This window comes from Anopheles moucheti, chromosome 3 (assembly GCF_943734755.1).
Source record: "Anopheles moucheti chromosome 3, idAnoMoucSN_F20_07, whole genome shotgun sequence".
Lineage (NCBI taxonomy): Eukaryota > Metazoa > Arthropoda > Insecta > Diptera > Culicidae > Anopheles > Anopheles moucheti.
The window spans coordinates 45,048,955-45,068,403 of record NC_069141.1 but is presented as its reverse complement, the minus strand read 5'-3'; the positions used below and the strand labels follow the sequence as shown (position 1 = coordinate 45,068,403).

Below are 19,449 nucleotides of genomic sequence, written 5' to 3'. Positions count from 1 at the left end.
GAACATTGGGTTCAAGAATAGCTTGCACATGTATAGTCCAAAATTGATTGATGATATCAATCGCAATACCCTGAGAACACACGTACGCTTGTACACGGCCTGTAATCATGTTTAGCTCAGAACAAAAGGTGATTTATTCCCATTTAATAGATACACACTCGGAATGTTTCACTTATGCTGAGCTGCTAACAGATTACCATAATAAGTTTGCTATTGTTAGTGGCGGCATACCGGGCTCTGATCCTTTGCGAAATCCTGAAACGTAAACCACATCATTAGCAACACGCTCAAGCAAGCAGCATTGCAGTCACCCACGTTGAAACGGGCGTGTTATGTAAAGGTTTACACTCTTACCTAGATACAGCAACGTTGGAATGAAACCCCAATGAAAGGAGGTCTTTACCACCTCGAAAACAACGCCGATGCGTTCTTTAACGCCTGGAGACAACATTTCTTCCTTGATAGGACTGTAAATCGTGAGCCAACACCAAAATGCGAAAACAATCAATTGCGTAAATACAATGCGGTTGTCGGTAGAAATGACATTTCGCACTATCGAGCAGGACAGGCTGCGCCACTATGCTCACGTTGACAGGTACCAACATATTGGATTCGGTTATAAATTAACAGATTGAAGGCGAAAGAAGGAGGGGATATTTTGAGGAAATAAAATTGAATATTGAAACAGTATTTCAATGCAAAAGATAAGTGCTTTTTGTATAAAACAAAACATTTATTCAACCTATAGCCACCCAGGATGCAAAAGACAGCCGGACGGGCTAACATTGTCGATTTACGCTACAGAGTCGAAGAGTGCACGTGTTTTTAAGGCATTTTTACTGCATTATGGTCAGCAATGTTATCTGATATGGCTTTAAGAAGATTTTACCTAATTTTGCAAACACGTTTGATTAACATTCAGACGATTTTTCAACATTTTGCAAGTTTTAGCCCACCTTCGAGGGCATTGCTATTGTTGATGTTGGTACCTTGGGCAGCATATTGGGTGTCACACCGTCATCAAGAAGAAGAAGAAGAAGCTCACGTAAACAACATCAGAGAAGCCGCTGCAGAAGCGAACCAATTTTTTCAGCAATTGTGTGAAATACAGTTGATTCCATGCAGAAAATAACAATGAGGAGTCTTGTGCATCTGCTACCATAGTGAAAAAAGCGTTATTCGCATATTTCTCACCGTTATGTTCGTGCAACCGGTATCACCGTCATGATCACGAAAGGAATGAAAGGAATGAATGTGCTTTTTTTACCATGATTCAGGCCCATCTTGTACTAGAAGAGGGTCCTTAACCTGTAGATGATCCTTGTACATCGCACAACAGCTCCAGAGATGGCCTCGCAGTGGTTAAAATGGGTTACAATTTTCTTCACCGCGTCCGATCTATGAATGTGCATGTGATATTCTGCGCCATAAAAAAGATAATATAATCGCACGTATGGTTTCAAGCAAAGTTCTTGCTGTATAATATTTGCTCCTCTGATGTATTTACAATAGTTTACGCTACGATAACACGAAAACAAGACGAGACAAACTCGTGATGGTTTGATGACGGTAATGATGATGCTGTTCCACTGGAATCAGTGTCTGAAAATGCATGTAAAATAGAGACTATTTATACCTCCATTCAATTCAGGAAACACTTTTCACTGAGGCTGAGGCTTCAACAAAACCAAAATACATACCGACCTTTTACTGCACCATCGATTTGGTGCATCTAGCGCAAATTCATCATGGGTGCTTTTATAGCACTATATTAACCCCCAATTCAACACAGACGTAAAAGACAAATACATAACATACTGAAGATTCAGACACACACAATACGAGTTCGATTCTAAATATAGACAGTAAAATGATTGGGGGATGCATAGAAGAAAAAAAGAACTGGTAGGGAATGGTGGGAGAGAGGCAGGATGGAACCGAAAATTTTGTTTTTGGCAGCGTTGCCAATTTTTTGGCTACTGCAAATGTCAAAACCTGCCTTAGCCATCGTTATTCGGGCGCCCGACGGTACCAATTTCGGGCGCCCGCAGGTAGCATTTTCGGGCGCCCTTTCGTGTGACGTTTGGAGCTTGGGCACCTTGAGAACGCGTTTCCAGTTGTCAAATCGAGCGATAATTTTCGGGAATCACCAAAGTTTGTCAAACTGTCCGTAATGAAATAGCCTCGCGTTCATCGAGCAGTATGTTCTTCTCCGTGCGTTTACACGAAGATTATAATTAATTTTTTTGACAGATTGAATTAATTTTTTCCTCCGAAAAATTAATTTTTTGACAGATTGAATTAATTTTTGCTCCGACAAATTAATTTTTTGATGGACAGATAGTCCTCTACTCGCGATCTTGAACTGAATGTATAAACGCAATTTATGTCAATTTTATCCTTGTTGTGGTCTAGCGCGCGGAATCCAAACAAAATTCAACGGTGTTTATTGCATAGTGACTCGAGAAACGGTGTGAAATATATATAACTGCTCTCTAAGCTATCTAAGCTCTGTGAAAAAATGAATGAAGACGGTGTTGTACCGGTCACTGATAATGACCATACATACGGACGACGAGAGCGTAGAACACGTCGATGGTGGGCAATCGAAATGTTCCATCGAAGAGATCAGGCTGGGAACCGATTGATGGACACCATCATGGCAGAACAAGTGAATGAGACGATTAAAACATTCCTACGGATGACGAAGGAAGATTTTGATCATCTTTTGTCGTTTGTTGGGCCGAGAATTCAGAGGATGGACACAAATATGCGTGAAGCAGTCACGGCCCAAGAAAGGTTAATGATAACTTTGCGCTTTTTGGCAACTGGAGAAACATTCACCAGCCTGCAGTTTATATTTCGTGTAAGCAACAAACGATTAATAATATTAATAAACAAAATTATTAAAAGTAATGCGGTTATTTTTTAGGTTTCCAAGTCGTTAATCAGTAGCATTGTGAAGGATGTGTGTGCGGTTCTCAACGAACAACTACGGAGCTATGTAAAAGTAAGTATTGTTTTTTGTTCTTCTGAAGAACGTACATGTAGAGTAACTTATGAATTTTTACATCACTCCGTTACTTGTTTGTATTTTCTTAAAAGTATCATCAAATATGTCATCAAAAGAAAAGATAATGTTATTACAATGATTGCTTATTTGTTAACAAAAATATTTCTTTATTTAAACAGTGTATAAAATCATAACAGCCTTTTTGCTATAGAATAATTATAATCGCAAAGTTATAAATACAAAATAATTACATGTTAACGTTTGCTGTAAAGTGATTTTTTGTTTTGATCACTTATATAAATATCACAGGTATGTGAGGAACTTAAAATTTTCAAGACACGACGGGCAGGCCGTTCTGACAAAAGGAAAAAAATCGTCCAAGACTCATAGTCATGGAACTTTACCAGACATGTTAAAGTCTATTGGTACAGTTTTCTGTGTCGTTCGAGTTCCAGCTGCTCGACCTAAGGCCTAAATGGAACAAAAAAAAAGTATTGTAGTATTATTGATTAATATTGGTTTACTAAATATATATTTTACCTCTGCTCAGTTCTTGCGATTACGATAGTATTCGTCCATTGCCAGCTTTGCCTTCTCGACGTAATTTATAGCCAGCAGCTGATCGGCACCTTCGTAAGATTTGAGCCATGCGGTGATGTACTGGCCGAAAGTGTTGGCACGATCACTATCTATTGCGGAGGAAAGTGTTTGGGAGTAGGATGTTGATGTTGTTGGTTGTGTAGTTGGTGTTCGGTGGGTGGTTGGTGGTGTTGAGTGGGTGGTTGGTGGTGTTGGGATACTTTGGGAGGAGTGCTGTTCCGATTGGTCATCGTCGTAGAACTGAAAATAAATAAAACAAATACATTTAATCTTAAGGTATGTTAGTATTGTTTAAATAAGGAATTATAAAATACATATCATTAAATAACGGGGTAGTGGTTTGCTAATCAATAAATATCCAAATAAATAAACTAATGTTAAATGTTATGTTCTTCTTTTAGATGCCGTCAAATACACAGCAATGGCGAGAAGTATCGAAAAAATTTGAAGACCGATGGAATTTCCCCCATGCCATAGGTGCCATCGATGGCAAGCATGTTCGAATTCGGGCACCAAGCCACAGTGGATCGGAGTACTACAACTACAAAAATTTTTTCAGCATCGTACTACTTGCGGTAGTCGACGCTGACTACAATTTCTTGCATGCCGATGTTGGAGGAAAAGGAGGCATTTCAGACGGAGGTGTATTCAAGAATAGTTGTTTGTACCAGCGTTTGGAAAACAACAGTCTTAATATCCCAGAACCTGAGCCATTGCGGATTCCCTACACCATCCGCGTTCCATACTTCCTGTTAGGAGACAAGGCGTTTGCCTTTACTTCATACTGCATACGTCCCTTCGCAGGTGAACATCCTACAGGAAGTATGGAGCGAGTATTTAATACTCGTCACTCTCGAGCTCGCGTGGTAGTTGAAAATGCGTTCGGGATTTTAGCAAACCGTTTCCGCATTTATAAAGGGACGATTCCTCTAGAACCCGAGAAAGTAAAGACCATCGTAATGACTACGGTTTACTTACATAACTTTATAAGAAAACGTGGTTCAAGCTCCATTGACGCTCCTCCACCATTGGCCAACACACCGGACAATGGAAGAGTGGAAGGCGAAAGATCGACGGGACGAATGATTGGCTTGCAGAACTTTTCGACTAGGACGTCCAATCGTTTGCTGGAAATTCGGAAGCATATAGCATCCGATTTTGTTCGCAACAATCGTCGGACTCGTTAGACGGTACAAACTTTAAAAGGGACACCTGCACGGCCTTGAACACAAATCAGTGACTTACTTACAGTAAGCAAAAACCAATCGGCTCTTTTTAGAGCCACCACCAAATTAATTAAAAGAATTACATACTAAATCTGCAAACCAAACCCCGTAAATAAATTCATATTTTTAATATATGCGAGATGGTTACATACCGTATTCAGATGCTCATCGTCGGTCATAGTGTCGTCTAAAAACAACATTGCCTCGTAGGCGAACCACTTCGGCCGGAACACATCCGCAGAAGCTGCAATAAACGAATGTTTTGTAAATTAATCAGTTTTTAATTACGACCCACTATCAATCACCTGATCCAGTTTGCTGGCTTCTTTTTATCTTCGCCTTGTTGACCCGGTAAATGGCAACCATCTTCTTCCAACACCTCTCCGCCACCTCCTTGGTGAGGTTTAGGGCTTCGACCACCTCTGACCAGGCATCTCCTCGTAGCGTACTGTTTTTGTACAGAGGGCTACGTTTCGACCACAGGATATGTCTGGTCTCGACCTCATTCACCAGCCGTAGGCTAGCTTCATTGCTCTAAAACCATCATTGTAAGGGGAAACCGATTAATTACTCCGAAAAAAAATAAGAAAACACAAATAACGTTAACCCAGTTGAGCTGCATTCGAACAGCTAAGTGTTATCCCGTTGCTGTTAACATTTTACGCAACTGCAAGTAAGGTTATTCTACTTAGCCCTTTCTGCCTTTCAGAGTTTAGGAACGCCATTGGACGGGGCTGGAATATGAATGGATTATGACTGTAAAAATTAAATGTTGCAAAGTATAACAGCTGCAGTGGCATCAGCAACAGCAATAACAGGAATTTAGCAACAGCAACACCGGGCAGTACAGTTTTCAGCAAGGGCAGCAGCGACCTCAGCAACAGTGGAGAGTGTTGTGGACAACAGGAACAGCAGCGGCACAAGCTGCGGACAGTTAATTAAACCCCAAAGGACAACATCAACGGCAGACAGTACATCCCCAAATAGCCTGAAACGTTTGAAATCGAACCATAACGCTGCTAGAGGGCTGCTTAGTGAAAAAGCGAACCATGTGTGAACCTTGGGGTTGCTTAAACCGCACGCAGCGCACGATGGAACTCGTGAGTTCCAAAGTAGTCGGTTAAAAGTTCCCGACGGAACTATGCGGTTCTTTTGGAAGCACACGGTACTCGTTGGAACTTTGTTTACAATATGATAGCTCTACTGTCAAATGACGGCTCCGCAAACGACGCCATCCGTTTCGGGAAGTTGTAAGTGAAAATAAAATGGTTTTAATCCACGTAAAGGTGTATTAAATCAACGTGCTGGATTCCAATTCGCATCTGATTTATGCGTACGATTAAGGATGAGGGTCCTCCTTATGTACTCCAGTCATCATATCCTTGCGATCGCGAGGTTATCTGCTCCTGCAACATAGTTCGTAGCGCATACTCTTCTGTGATTAAGGCTCACAAACTACGGCAAAGTTCGTAGCACCCGCCGATTGAAAGTGATAATAAGTGGCATTCGTTTGTTTTGTGTTATTGTGTAATAAAAAGTCAACGATACATAAATATATATATACAATTATTTTGCAATAATTTAATAAAAATAATAAAATCCGAAATAACAATTGATACCTAAATAGACAAAACATGAAAAAGAATGTACACGAAAATGTTAACTTTTTCCATTTAGATTGGTATCATTTATATATGTATTTTCTAGGATGTGACGTAATAAAACTAAATGGCCGAATTAGTAAAGTAGTTGTTCTGCTGTCTCTGAAAACCCCTAGGTTCGAATCTCAGAAAACGATACTTAATAAATAAGAAAAAAGCAACATAAAGCCATAGATATGAACAGCTCCACCGTGTAGTCAGGCATTCACATTTTTTGACGTTTTGGCCGAGGGCTGCTTAAAGGTTGCTTAAAAATTCGCGGAACTTCGAGGCTGGTTATCTACTGCAAACAACCTATTTAAAGATCGATCTTTAGCGTTGCCAAATTGGCTGCTTAAGCAAATCTGGCTACTTGGGTCGGAGCACCAAGAGCAGCAGCATCCGCAGGAAGGATCCGAAGGAAGGAAGGCGATGGACAGGGCAGCAAGGGTACAAATAGAACAAGATAAAATAATCATAATCATAATAGGGACAGATTCTTTTGGCACAAAAACAACACCGAATGTAAAATGTACAACAATAATTCGAAACATTCAAATTCAATTCAAATTCAAAAACACACACACACACACTACTCTCGGTGGCGATTCAATGCGGCACCGCTAAAAACACGCACAAACTTACCAATCTAGAACGATTGTTTTCGCTTTCCATTGCTAAAAAAATAATATTAAAACATTTTTCAGTAAACATTTGGTAATTATCACAATATTTTAATACACAAATACATACCACTGCTAAAATGTTCCAATGTTATTCACTGTTTGTTCACAATTAAAGGGTACCAGAGCTTTAATCGATTTTGACAGTAGCGATTAATTTTTCGGAGGAAAAAATTAATTTGTCGGAGCAAAAATTAATTTTTCGGAGGAAAAAATTAATTTGTCGGAGGAAAAATTAATTCAATCTGTCAAAAAAATTAATTATAATCTTCGTGTAAACGCCCCATCTGATTTTATTTCCGACCCCGTGAAGGTTGCACGAAGTTAGTACATTTTTTATATTACAATATTTGATGTGCAAAGTTAGTAAATGTAGTTCGCACTTTAACGATTCTTCGTTAGAATTGTTTACCGTTTGAATCGGTGTATAGTTGTTGGAAGTTGTTACATTACGTACATATAAAGCGATTTTCCCGACTCTTGGCTGGCAGAAAAAAAGCATTACATAAAATTCACCCAAAGTGTTAGCAAACATCAGTCTTTCGAACAGTTTATATTTGAATACAGAGCAGTGCAGTGTATAATGCTGATCTTTAGTTCTTAACAATAATTCATTAATTGAACATACAGACCACCAAACAAAGAACATCTGTTGTGGATCGTAGAGGGGATTTTTTTGTCATTGCTTTGTCGTATAGGAGAACTTCCTGACCAGGAAGTTCCGTTTTACGACCTTTCCTTTCTTTACGTCTGTTTGATTACTTTATTGTAATTTTCTGGTTGGAAACTTTTAATTTTTAAAAACTTTTGCACGGTTTCAGGCGTTGCTGTCGTTTAGGGATTTTCCCTGAATAAACCCATCTCGAAAAACCAGCAACAGTGCGGGAAGACAAAGCATGAAAACGACACAGGCCATCCGATATGCCGTTCGTCTGAACTATGGACAGGTAAGTTGGAAAAGCGAAACGCAGAAACAATCGTTCGATTATATTGTAAATTTATTTCAAAATATAGTTGGTTCACTTTTGCTATGTTTTGCTATGTGAATAATCTGCACTGAGTTCTAAGTGTTTCCTCTTTCTAGATCACGTGATTCACATAAGTATTATTCACCACAATGCAAGCATTGTGCATGCCTCTTTAGGCATGTTTTGTTTCTTCAACAAGAGGAAAAGCTCCAATAGAATTGAACCATGTGCGCATAGTGCGGTTTTAAAGAGTCAAATACGATGAATGATACAGCGTCGGGAATAAAGTTCACGTTAATTTCTGTATACAAACAGCATGTCTTATCGGTCTTTTTCGATGATCAACAAACTATTGCTCCGTAGACAGATGTTTATCAATGACGTCGTTTGCGCTCTATTCTGCGCCGACAATGCTTGTCCATGTGCGCTGTTCATGTTACGTGCTAGAAATAATAATAGGCAAGGCTTGCAAAAATATATTACCTTGACATTCAGACATCGACTATTTATAGAATACGGTTTTTCATTTGTTTTGTTTTGTGTTATGGATTCAAAAACAGGGACGCAATGCGAAGGTTCCACTAATATTATGTGTTGCGAAATGTTCTGCAAATGTTCTTATTAAGTTATTGGCTTACGTTGTATTGATTTCTTTCTTTCTTACAGGTTAACGATGTGGCTAGCAAGTCCACGGATCGTTATACAACCAGATCAGCGGCCCTTCTAGCAGCACTCGGTATTGGATTGTCCTCGTTTAGTATGAAACAAATGCTAACCAAACCGGCTAAAAGGAAATTGTAAGATTCCGGCCACTGGTTTCACCCGGTTTACCTTCTACCTATCTAACCTGAAACGTCCGTGGAAATCAAATGAAATTGAAAGTTAGCTCTGTATCACAGCATCGCAAGACGTAATTTCGGAGAAAGGCTGATGGCGCTACGGCATTAGTGAATATTTCAACGTTTTTTTGTAGAATATATCGGTTTAATTGAACCCCTTCTGTTGAGCTTACGTTTTTCAATCGTACAATGCAGACCGACTGATTTTACGGTGGAACATATTTTAGAATTGTCGTAGGTGATTTGAAATAGCAACTAATCCAAAACAAATTGCCCATTGGCCACACACACTCACACAGCTTCCGGTACGGACTCTGCATGTAGCAAAGCATACAATTGATAGCAGCTTATATACTGTCCAGTCCTTAGGGAATTACAGACTGAAAGTTTACGTTAGTTTCAGACAATGCTCTTTAAGCTGAGTGAAAGTTTCATGAACGTAGATTTAATTCCTAATTGTTTTAATTTGTGTAGCATTTAGGTTTATAATTTGCTCTTCATGTTAGCTTGAGCTATACGTACGGATGAAGTGTTGTAGGGATGTAAAATTGCAAAACACTTACGAGTGGTGTATGTGTGTTCGATGCTAGTTCATCATTGTATCGCAGATTTTGTTTTACCACATTGAAACAAACAAGGAAAGCTTAGAATAGATTGATTTATTGTAACTACTTGGGGGTATGAAATCAGTAAAGACTGCAGAGCAAGCGAGTGAAATTTATATAGTACCACATATCCATTGGCCAACGATGAATTTGTGTTGAACCCAGTAAGGAATGCGAATGGAATTTGGAACGACTACCTGCTAAATAAATTGCGGTAAATAGTAACAAAAATGTGGGATATTAACTATCCATACCAAACCAGGAAGTATCTTGTAACTTGACAAAAAAGCTTACTCAGTATAACTGAACGAATGTGGCTTTTCTTCCAAAGAGCATTGCGCTAGGATATGGGCAAACCACTTTGAAAGGTTTGATTTCTTTACGATAGACCGGATTTGGTGTGATAGTTAGAAAGATAAATAAAATACAAACTATGTCAATGCTTCAATACTGTTGCGTGATGTCCAACTAAGACACCTTCCACGTATGGGTTCCTGTTGCAATGATGACCTTGACAGCTATCATAATGATACCACGGACAATCGATCAAAGTCGTCGTCCGCTTCAGCAGGACCATTCTGTTGTTTTATTAGCTGCAATAGTGCATATGTTTGTCTCTGTTGTATGGAGAGATGCATGCGCAATGGTGCATTGAACATTTAAATGCACAATTCCTTGACCAGGAGAGATAGAGTTACTTGCTCATTCCTAATGAACTTTCCTAAAGGAATTGTACATTCCTATTTCAATTGATAATTCCCCGGCGTCGATACTAGTGGAACTTGTTGCTTAGCAGGCAAATCCTGAGATTTTGTTTTTATTATTGCCTCTATTCTCCCAATATTCGCCGATTGAATGGGGAAAACCGCCATACCGGTTTGAGCTGCCAAACTAATACCAACATGGAGCACGCGTCGCATGGTAAAACAGGGACTTCCCCCGATATTGCACGAGTGTGCGAATTGCAGAAGCAGGCTGTCCGTACGCATCTCGCGAGAAGAATCACTGCTGCACACTTGCACAGCGAATAAATACATCGAAGCAGCCAGAGTAGTGCGACGCTGTATGTTGTCATTTGTGTAATGATTTTTCTGCTATCGCCTTTCTGCTTCCATTTTACGTTCATATTGTGGATAGCAAAGTAGCAACGAGTGGTTGTTATACAGTTTGTATTGCAAAGCGATACAACTGGCTAGTGTAGTGCTTTAATAGGATCAGGTGATCATAATGGTGAGTACAAATTTCCTACTAGCTGCGGTCCGTTTTATGTATGTTGCATATTTCACAGCTTACTGGATACCGGTTGCTGGCGGATTCATTCCACGCGTTCGCAATACTCTATCTGCTGTTCAACATTTGGCGCACCAAGTCATGCTTTGGCGTATCGGGAAAAACACAGATTCTGTACGTCACTGTGTTTGCGACGCGTTATGCGGATCTCGTCACATTCCCGGGAACCTACAGCGTCTACAATGTGCTGATGAAGACGCTCTTCATCAGCGTAACACTCATAACGGTGCTGCTAATGCACAGCATCTACCGTAAAACATACGACCGCGAAAATGACACCTTCTACAATGAGGTTCTGATTTTGCCCTGCTTCGTGACCGCACTCTTTGTGAACTATCGCATGGAAGCGTTCGAGATATTGTGGTCGTTTTCAATTTTTCTCGAAGCTGTTGCCATACTGCCGCAGATGGATTTAATCTGCAAAACGTTCCATGTAGAACCATGGTTCAAGTGTTATCTGCTCTTGCTTGGCTCGTATCGTGCACTGTACATACTTCATTGGATCGATCGGTACGGCCAATATGGACTGTACGATCCGTTGGCATTCATAGCGGGTGGCGTGCAGACAGTGCTGTTTGTACTGTTGGCATTGCGTATTGCCACTCTGAAGCATCGAGAACGCATCGTGACGGTTAGTACGATCTGCTAGTTTATTGCACTACAAGAATCCATGCTTTGTAGGGAGTTCTTCAATGTTTTGTATTCGTACATGTGTATAGTTTTAAGAAAGCTTAAATCTGTAAATTGATGTAACATTCGATCGTTAGTTGCTGATCGGTGGCGGGCGATACATTTGCTACTTATCCCTTCGCATATTTTTCGATAGATACAAATGTTTGATTTGCATTAAAAGTTTCGTCTTGAAATAAAGATTCCCTGCTGAAAAAAGCTGAACTCCATGCTAGAATTATAAATTGAAGACAGTTGATAGACTACTGTACAAAGACAACTGATGCAAGACTGTATCGAAATTCAAAGAAAAATTTATTTCGGCAACCACGTGTTAGGTCATATCCTACAATGAAAAAGATTGCTCGAATGAATTGTTAGCAACCATATAAACAATTACTTATCAAAATGTAGACTATATAGGTCGACATTCATGAGGACAATTATTTAAAATTTTTTAAAAATTAAAATGGAAACTGTCCTCTAGTCATACCGGCTGATAAAAATTCAAAAGCTTCTGTATGCATCCCAATGTGCCAACTGTTTCGTTCGCTATATACCTTGGCAATGCTGGCAGATGTCAAAACTATCAACGCCATTTTAAGAATAAAGAAAAACAACAATAAGAAGAAGTGTTTACACGTCAGTCGGTCGGTGTCCGGTTGCTTCGATAATTTCAGTAAAAAATCCGCTAAAGCAGTGAAAAAGTTCTACTTTCCAGCAACTTTTCAGCTCGATCCATTCGGGTCAGGCTCAACTGCAAACAGGCGGAAATTGAGAAAGGACTGATTTCCTGACAAAGCTACCGGCAACCCGACTACGTGTGCAGAACGAACCCCCGTCTTGTTTAGCCTGCGTGTATATTTTCGTGTCATCTCATCATCTTCTACGGGCCGTCTCCGTCTGGGGTGGTGCAGTGATAGAATCATTCTGAGATTGTTTCTACTGTAGAACCAAAAGTAAACTACTTCAAGACTACTGGAAACGCATACTAGTAGGAGGAAAAGCGAGTCCCACCTATATTAGGCCAAAGGCCAGATATACTGTCGCATCCAGAAGAACCGTGACAAAGAAGTGCAGTAACTTGCGAAAATGAATATTTTCAGACTGGCCGGTGATTTATCGCATCTGCTTGCGATCATTTTACTGCTGATAAAAATATGGAAAACCAGATCATGTGCTGGAATATCGGGCAAATCGCAAATTCTTTTCGCCATTGTCTACATTAGCCGCTACCTGGACCTGGTGACAACGTTCATCAGCGTTTACAACACCTTCATGAAGCTGGTCTTCATCAGTACATCCGTGGCAACAATTTATTTGATGTACGTCAAGTTCAAAGCTACTTACGACCACAATCACGACTCCTTCCGCATCGAGTTCCTGCTTGTACCATGCTTTCTCCTGGCCCTATTGATCAATGGCGCCTTCACACCTTTGGAGATCCTATGGACGTTCTCCATCTATCTAGAAGCGGTTGCCATTCTGCCGCAGCTGTTCCTGGTCAGCAAAACAGGCGAGGCGGAAAGTATCACTAGCCACTATTTGTTTGCCCTCGGCTCTTATCGTGCACTGTACCTGCTGAACTGGATTTACCGATATTATGCGGAGGGCCACCATGATTTGATTGCCATCTTTGCCGGCGCTATCCAGACGATTCTGTACTGCGACTTCTTCTATCTGTACATTACGAAGGTTCTTAAAGGCAAAAAGCTACAGCTACCGGCGTAAGTGACTTTCGTTAAACAGCAGCAGTGAGGCAATTGGTTGCGGATTCGTTCGAAAGGACTAAAGTAGAGCAATTCCTTTTGGGCAAGGCTGACGCCTCGGCAACGACATCAATACAATACATTTACAATTGAACTTGCATTAATACCGCGCGAGGGCAAAACAGAGCAGTTGCGCCAGTGAATTTAGTTACGGTTATAAAACAAAAAAAAACCAGCCAGCAGACAAAATAAGCAGAAAATGTTAAATGTCTTCTGAGGGACACGATGGCGGTAACTGCGCGACTTTAATTTTATTTTTAAATCCCTGCTAACCATTCTTACTTTTCCGTTATGTGGCTGTTCTCGAGCTACACTCTTCCTGCTACTTGTGTATTTGTGTATTTCTAGGCTTAGATGAGAAAATGTTAAGTGTGGAGGACATAATGCTAAAGATTGCATACGATATGTAGGAAGAACATTAAAAAACAAAACCTTTAACATACTATTAGCACAGTTTAGCATGCAAGAGATACATTCAATAAATATCGGAAAACTGAAAACAATCGACAAATTCTTTTTAAACAGGTTTTACTTAGGAAGCAGTTTTCGGAAGCAAACTGCGGTTCATTACTTGATTGAATATTGTAACTTGGACAAGTTCGTAAATGGACACAATGTATTTTCGGTATGTTGTTTTATAAACATTACTTGCGATTTTTGTAACAATCACATAACACATTTTCTTACGTTATTTTTTAACTGAAATTATTTATCTTGATTCGATTTTGCAGCTTAAGAAATGTTCCAAAAATGTTGCATTTTACGAACACAATTCATATTTCACACATTCATAGTGTTCAAGGCAGACCAAATGTACTTTTGTTCATTATATTTATTACCGTTGTGCTTTGTTATTTGCTCATGTTTAGCCCATGCATACACCGAACTATGTTTTGGAAAACGGAAACAGATACTATTCCATCGCCAAATGGCTGTCTTAGTATTGTGTGGTTGATTCAATCGGTATCGTACCGAAAAAGAGCCACTTTAACTACCGTAGCATTATTTAGTTAATTACTAATGCAGTCATCAACAGTATGCTACAATAAATGAACTATAAACCAAAGCAATGTGTTTCCGAACGCTGCACAATGAAAGAAATTAAACAATTCAAAGCCTGAGGCAGTGCGAGATATAGTGATGTACATGTAGGATTTCATAATCAGCGTGTGTTTGAACAGATGTTAAACCCATTGTAGCTTGATGGTAAATGCTAACCGTTCTAAGAGTACGGAGTGTGTATGAAAAGTGGCGATTAGGAAACACATTGTGTTAGCGATTGATGAACTTTGGAATGAAGATAGGGCTAAAGCTTCGAAATGATTAATTCTTCCAAAAAACTATTTTGTAAAGAAGAATCCCTACATGTCTAGGCTGAAACGCGGAACGTAGCAATTAATATGCGTGTGTATTTTAATGTGATGATTTAAACCTAGCCAACAAACAAATGGTCCTATTTTATTCGAACTCGCACGTGGCTGGCACCGCATAAACGGGTCTGATAAAACATAACGATAAACACAAGGGTAAAGGCATGTTATGTCTGGTATGCTGTTCCGAAAAAGAACGTAGCCGAGGTGCATGAATATAAATATGTCTTCAGATTATATCTATTAGGATCATTTTTATAGTTTTAATCTTTGTGCTTTAACAATAAACTGCTTTTTGGGTTTTTTTTGTTTCGTTAGAACGGCCGGGCCGTATCGACTTATTTTACCACGTAGCCGAATAGTCAGTCCTTTTGCTACGGGAGATTGGTCCGTATGCGATTTTGGTCCGGTCTGTTCATGTGAAAAACGGCTCCGCTACCATCATGCTACCAGGTATTCTCCAAATGTAGAACATATCGGCTAAATCAAGCCACAGATAGCCTGCAAGTATCTAAAGTTGCTACAATACGTTATCTTTTTCGATGAATCATCGACAGACCCTGAAGATACGAGATACCAGCACACGTGTGAATGATTGTGATTCTACATTCTTCAACAAATTTACCTCTGTATAAAAACAAAACAATAATCAATTGAAGGATTGCATTGAAAAGTAACGAAAATGTATTACTATTAGCGATAGAAACTTTACAGCGTCGTAAAGGGTACAATTCTTTGCGACAACGTGTTTACGTTTGAGTTTTTGTTCTACTTTGCCTGTTGATTGAGGAAGAAAGATCCCAGCTAACATTTTTGTGCCTGCTGCGCGAAACCCAGGACAGTCACACATTACGAAACGAAGTAAATTTGAGGGCATTTGTGAAAACACCGCTTCAATTCAATTAATATCAACACACATATTGATAATGGACCTCGAAATAGTGACAGTTTCAATTCACAGTGCAGTTGAAATCATATAAAATACAATAAAGAGACATTTTTCGTCAAACTCTCCGAAAATCTGCTAAATAGGGGTTTGTTGTATGAATAGGCGATGGGCAAGCGAGAAAAGTTATCTGAAAACCCCTGTGCCTTCTGTGACAGCTCGCACACGCGGTGAAATGCCAAATGCTAGACCAGTTGGTTGGGTTGTTTTCCGCCTTTTGGAATACGGATTCAAAGTCTTTGCGAATTACGAGAAAAGTGCATCGTGCTGCGTTAAGTTTAACCGCATTGTTCTGGCTTGTTGCTTACAAAACAACCGAAAATCAACGGAGGAACTGTTTGGCACTCGTGAGATGGGCTGTTGCTGATTGGAGCTGCACGTAATATAAGCGAACGAAGCGTCAAAACGGTAACTTCCCTTGGATGATGGTACTGCCTAACATTCTGGTAACGGGTATGTAATGCGTTTCGGTCGCTGGATACACATCAGCTAGGTATATTATTATATGAGTCTCTATTTTGGCAGGTACCCCAGGCGCAGGAAAATCGGAACTATGTCAGCAGCTAACCAAAACGCTCGGCTTCCAGTGGCAAAACGTAAGCGAAATCGTGAGTGTAAACAAATTTGTTGAGGAGTACGACGAGGAATTCGAATGTCCGGTATTGGATGAGGACCGATTGCTGGACTATCTAGAACCACTGATGAAACAGGGCGGTTGTGTGGTAGAATACCACAGTTCTGACTTTTTCCCGGAGCGCTGGTTTGCGGCCGTGTTTGTCGTACGTTGTTCTACCGCTCTATTGTACGATCGGTTGCAGGCGCGTGAGTACAACGATCGCAAGATTAAATCGAACATGGAGTGCGAAATTTTCCAGATTCCACTGGATGAAGCTAGGGACGCCTATCGGAAAGATATAGTTTTCGAGCTAACGAGCGACACAAAGCAGGACTTAGACGCTAATGTGGAGCGCGTGCGCGACTGGTTAGAACAGTGGAAGTCGTTATTAAATAAATCGTAAATTTCGATCATTTGGTATTTGACGGGTCGAAAATTGATGCTCCCGAAACAATTATTAGCTAAGAGCGAGCGTGCTAAATGTGTACGTGGGACTATACGGTTGCGTACTCAGTTATGGCTAGCTTTGATCAGCCAGAGCAGTAACAAGCAACCCCACGGAAGAAGAAGGAGCAATTCTTCTCCCTGGATGGGTAGGTAATTTCTGGCACGATTTATATTTCGTGCCGTTGACTTAAAATAGATTTTGCTCACAGCACGATCACCAACAAGTCGCTCCAGTTGTCGCTCAGCGTAAATAGGAAATAAATATTTTATTTATGGCATCTTTAGTATTTTTTAATATGGTCAGTGTAGATCCGCTCCTGTCGATGACTTTTTAGCACCGTCCAGTGGCACTACTTTTATTATAAACCGTCAAATAGCTTAATTCCAGAACTTATCACGCTAGTGCTCTGCATTCGACACGTGCGACTCGAGAAGGAATGATCCTGACAGTTGGCGTCTTTCACAACTGTCATGTGTTGGGTTTTTTGGCGTGACAGCTACTGTCACCACGGTCGCAGGTCTCGTTGACCGTTACGACCAAAGTGGGTAAAGAGACTAGGTGGGCTCATCCCTAACGATTTGACAACCGCGCTATGAAAAAAAAGTAGAAATGGTTTGACAGTTCGCGGTACGGTCACTTGAGAGTGTGTGTGTGTTTTATCGTTCTGAATGATATTGCGTGCAGAGAGTATATTTTCAGTGTTGTTCAAATTCAAGAATTGTACCAAATCCAAGCTCTCAATACGGCTGATTAGGACCTATGCCAATCAGTTGTCGGTCTTAAATTACTTCGAAGTTGGCTGCCCGTTGATCACACACGGCTCAGGAAGCTGGACACCTTTATTGAACTGATAAATAAACTCGCAAAGAGTAGGGAAGGAGCAGAATACTGAATACAGAAACAGAAATTATCGATTCAAATTTGCAGGAAGAGCTTCAGGCAACACAATCAAAACAAAAACAACTGTGCACGGGTACCGTAACGCGAAACGTCAAATGGGTATTTAAAAATGGCCTGCTGAAAAGAGCTATGAGCCCACCTAGTCTCTTTACCCACTTTGGTTACGACGGTCGCTACAGTGCTCCCCTCCTAGATCGGTGTCATCGGTAGCGTAGTGGAATGGTAACCTTCCGTTGGGACCTGGTGACACCGGTCGATACCTGGTCCTTTCGACGTAGGATAGATGGTGGTGGGGCGCTGTTGGTGGTCGCTCCGGAATGTTGTAGCGACGGTGTTTGTGTTGCCGGTCGAGTGTGCTTCAGGGTCGTCCGCTGATGCTCGGATGATGACAACTGGGGGGTGTCAGTATCGCTGTCCCGGTTCGTCGGTTGTTGCTCGTCTGATGGAGGCAGCGACATCGGAGTATTAGGTCCATGTTGCTGCTGAGGCGTTGAGCTAGCTTCTTCCATTAGACCATAAGCCGGCTTCAGGCGGTCCACAGAAATCCGCGAGGGCTGTCCGTGCAAGTGAATCTGAAAAGACTTGGAATTCCGTGTAAGAACCTGATAAGGACCGTGATATGGCGTCGTCAATGCGGGTCGGATGGTGTCGTTTCGTACGAACACGTGCGTACAGCTACTGAGATCCGGGTGAACGAAGGAGTTTCGGTTGCTGTGCCAGGCGGTACTCGTCGGTCCGATATTGCCCATTGCTTCGCGGAGTGTATTGACAAAGTCGGACTGGTGGGCCAACAATGTTGTAGGTTTTTCGCAAACGAATTCAGCGGGTATGGTAAGTGTTGTACCATATACCAGCTCAGCCGGTGAAGCGTTGATGTCGCTTTTGAAGGTGGTACGTAAACCAAGCAGAATCAGCGGTAGATGTTCACTCCACCGAGAGGTGTCTTTGCAAATCATCGCTGCCTTGAGAGTACGGTGCCACCTTTCGATCAACCCGTTCGCCTGTGGGTGGTAGGCTGTGGTTCTGATGTGCTTCGTTCCGAGAGCTTTTGTCAACTCGTTAAACAAGGAGGATTCGAATTGACGTCCCTGGTCGGTCGTTATATAGGACGGTACGCCGAACCTAGCGATCCAGTGGAACAGCAGTGCCGATACGACTGTAGACGCGGTGATATCCGGGATCGGTATCGCTTCTGGCCAGCGTGTGAAGCGGTCGATAATCGTTAGACAATATCGGTTGCCGTTACTGATCGGGAAAGGTCCGATAATGTCCACGTTGATATGGCTGAATCGGGACGATGTCGTGGGATACTGCGTTAGAGGACTTTTAGTGTGTCTGCCTACCTTGGCGCGTTGACAGGCCAAACAGTTCCTGGCGAATTCTCGTGCGTCCTTGTTGATGCCCAGCCACACAAAGCGCTCTGTCATGAGCTTGGCTGTAGCTCGTGCTCCTGGATGGCTCAAATCGTGTACCGCGTGAAGAAGCTTTTTTCGTAACGATTTGGTAATATATGGGCGAATGATTCCTCCGGGGCAGTCGGCGTAGAGCGAATGTGAGCTTCCAGGTATTGGTGTTTTTTGAAGCAACAATTCTGTCCTTACTTTTCCGCTGATAATATCAGTAATTTCGGGATCGCAGGCTTGTTCTTCAGCTAGTTCGTTAAAATCAATCGACGGAGCGCCGTGCACGATCTCCACACGTGAGAGTAGATCAGCTGTGACGTTTTCTTCTCCGGCGACGTGGCGGATGTCCGTCGAAAATTGTGCAATAAAATCTAACTGCCTGGCTCTACGCGGTGAGGCGTCATCATGCTTTTGTTTGAAGGCGTACACCAGCGGCTTGTGGTCAGTATATATACTGAACTCGC

General features: G+C 41.2%; 6 protein-coding genes across 6 annotated transcripts; 5 read left to right on the top strand and 1 right to left on the bottom strand.

The window, feature by feature from the left end:
- Positions 1–12: 12 nt before the first annotated feature.
- On the bottom strand, positions 13–524 carry LOC128304387 (mitochondrial import receptor subunit TOM7 homolog). The gene is made up of 2 exons (XM_053041568.1): positions 355–524; positions 13–255 (listed from the first exon to the last, which is right to left on the bottom strand). Exons 1-2 carry the CDS (start codon positions 449–451, stop codon positions 194–196), a joined length of 159 nt encoding a protein of 52 aa, XP_052897528.1. The 5' UTR covers positions 452–524; the 3' UTR covers positions 13–193.
- A 2,234-nt stretch (positions 525–2,758) lies between these two features.
- Positions 2,759–5,781, top strand: LOC128302743 (putative nuclease HARBI1). Its single transcript, XM_053039603.1, has 4 exons — positions 2,759–2,866; positions 2,933–3,010; positions 4,015–4,446; positions 5,620–5,781. The coding sequence occupies exons 1-4, from the start codon at positions 2,759–2,761 to the stop codon at positions 5,779–5,781; spliced, it is 780 nt and encodes a 259-aa protein (XP_052895563.1).
- Positions 5,782–7,448: 1,667 nt separating this feature from the next.
- Positions 7,449–10,022, top strand: LOC128302154 (uncharacterized). Its single transcript, XM_053038903.1, has 3 exons — positions 7,449–7,485; positions 7,984–8,109; positions 8,797–10,022. The coding sequence occupies exons 2-3, from the start codon at positions 8,059–8,061 to the stop codon at positions 8,929–8,931; spliced, it is 186 nt and encodes a 61-aa protein (XP_052894863.1). The 5' UTR covers positions 7,449–7,485; positions 7,984–8,058; the 3' UTR covers positions 8,932–10,022.
- Positions 10,023–10,606: 584 nt separating this feature from the next.
- On the top strand, positions 10,607–11,752 carry LOC128303830 (ER lumen protein-retaining receptor-like). Its single transcript, XM_053040908.1, has 2 exons — positions 10,607–10,804; positions 10,863–11,752. The coding sequence occupies exons 1-2, from the start codon at positions 10,802–10,804 to the stop codon at positions 11,511–11,513; spliced, it is 654 nt and encodes a 217-aa protein (XP_052896868.1). The 5' UTR covers positions 10,607–10,801; the 3' UTR covers positions 11,514–11,752.
- Positions 11,753–12,170: 418 nt separating this feature from the next.
- LOC128300785 (ER lumen protein-retaining receptor) lies at positions 12,171–14,358 on the top strand. Its single transcript, XM_053036977.1, has one exon. The coding sequence runs from the start codon at positions 12,626–12,628 to the stop codon at positions 13,262–13,264; it is 639 nt and encodes a 212-aa protein (XP_052892937.1). The 5' UTR covers positions 12,171–12,625; the 3' UTR covers positions 13,265–14,358.
- A 1,443-nt stretch (positions 14,359–15,801) lies between these two features.
- LOC128303937 (adenylate kinase isoenzyme 6 homolog) lies at positions 15,802–16,654 on the top strand. Its single transcript, XM_053041041.1, has 2 exons — positions 15,802–16,071; positions 16,144–16,654. Exons 1-2 carry the CDS (start codon positions 16,041–16,043, stop codon positions 16,635–16,637), a joined length of 525 nt encoding a protein of 174 aa, XP_052897001.1. The 5' UTR covers positions 15,802–16,040; the 3' UTR covers positions 16,638–16,654.
- The last annotated feature ends 2,795 nt before the right edge of the window (positions 16,655–19,449 follow it).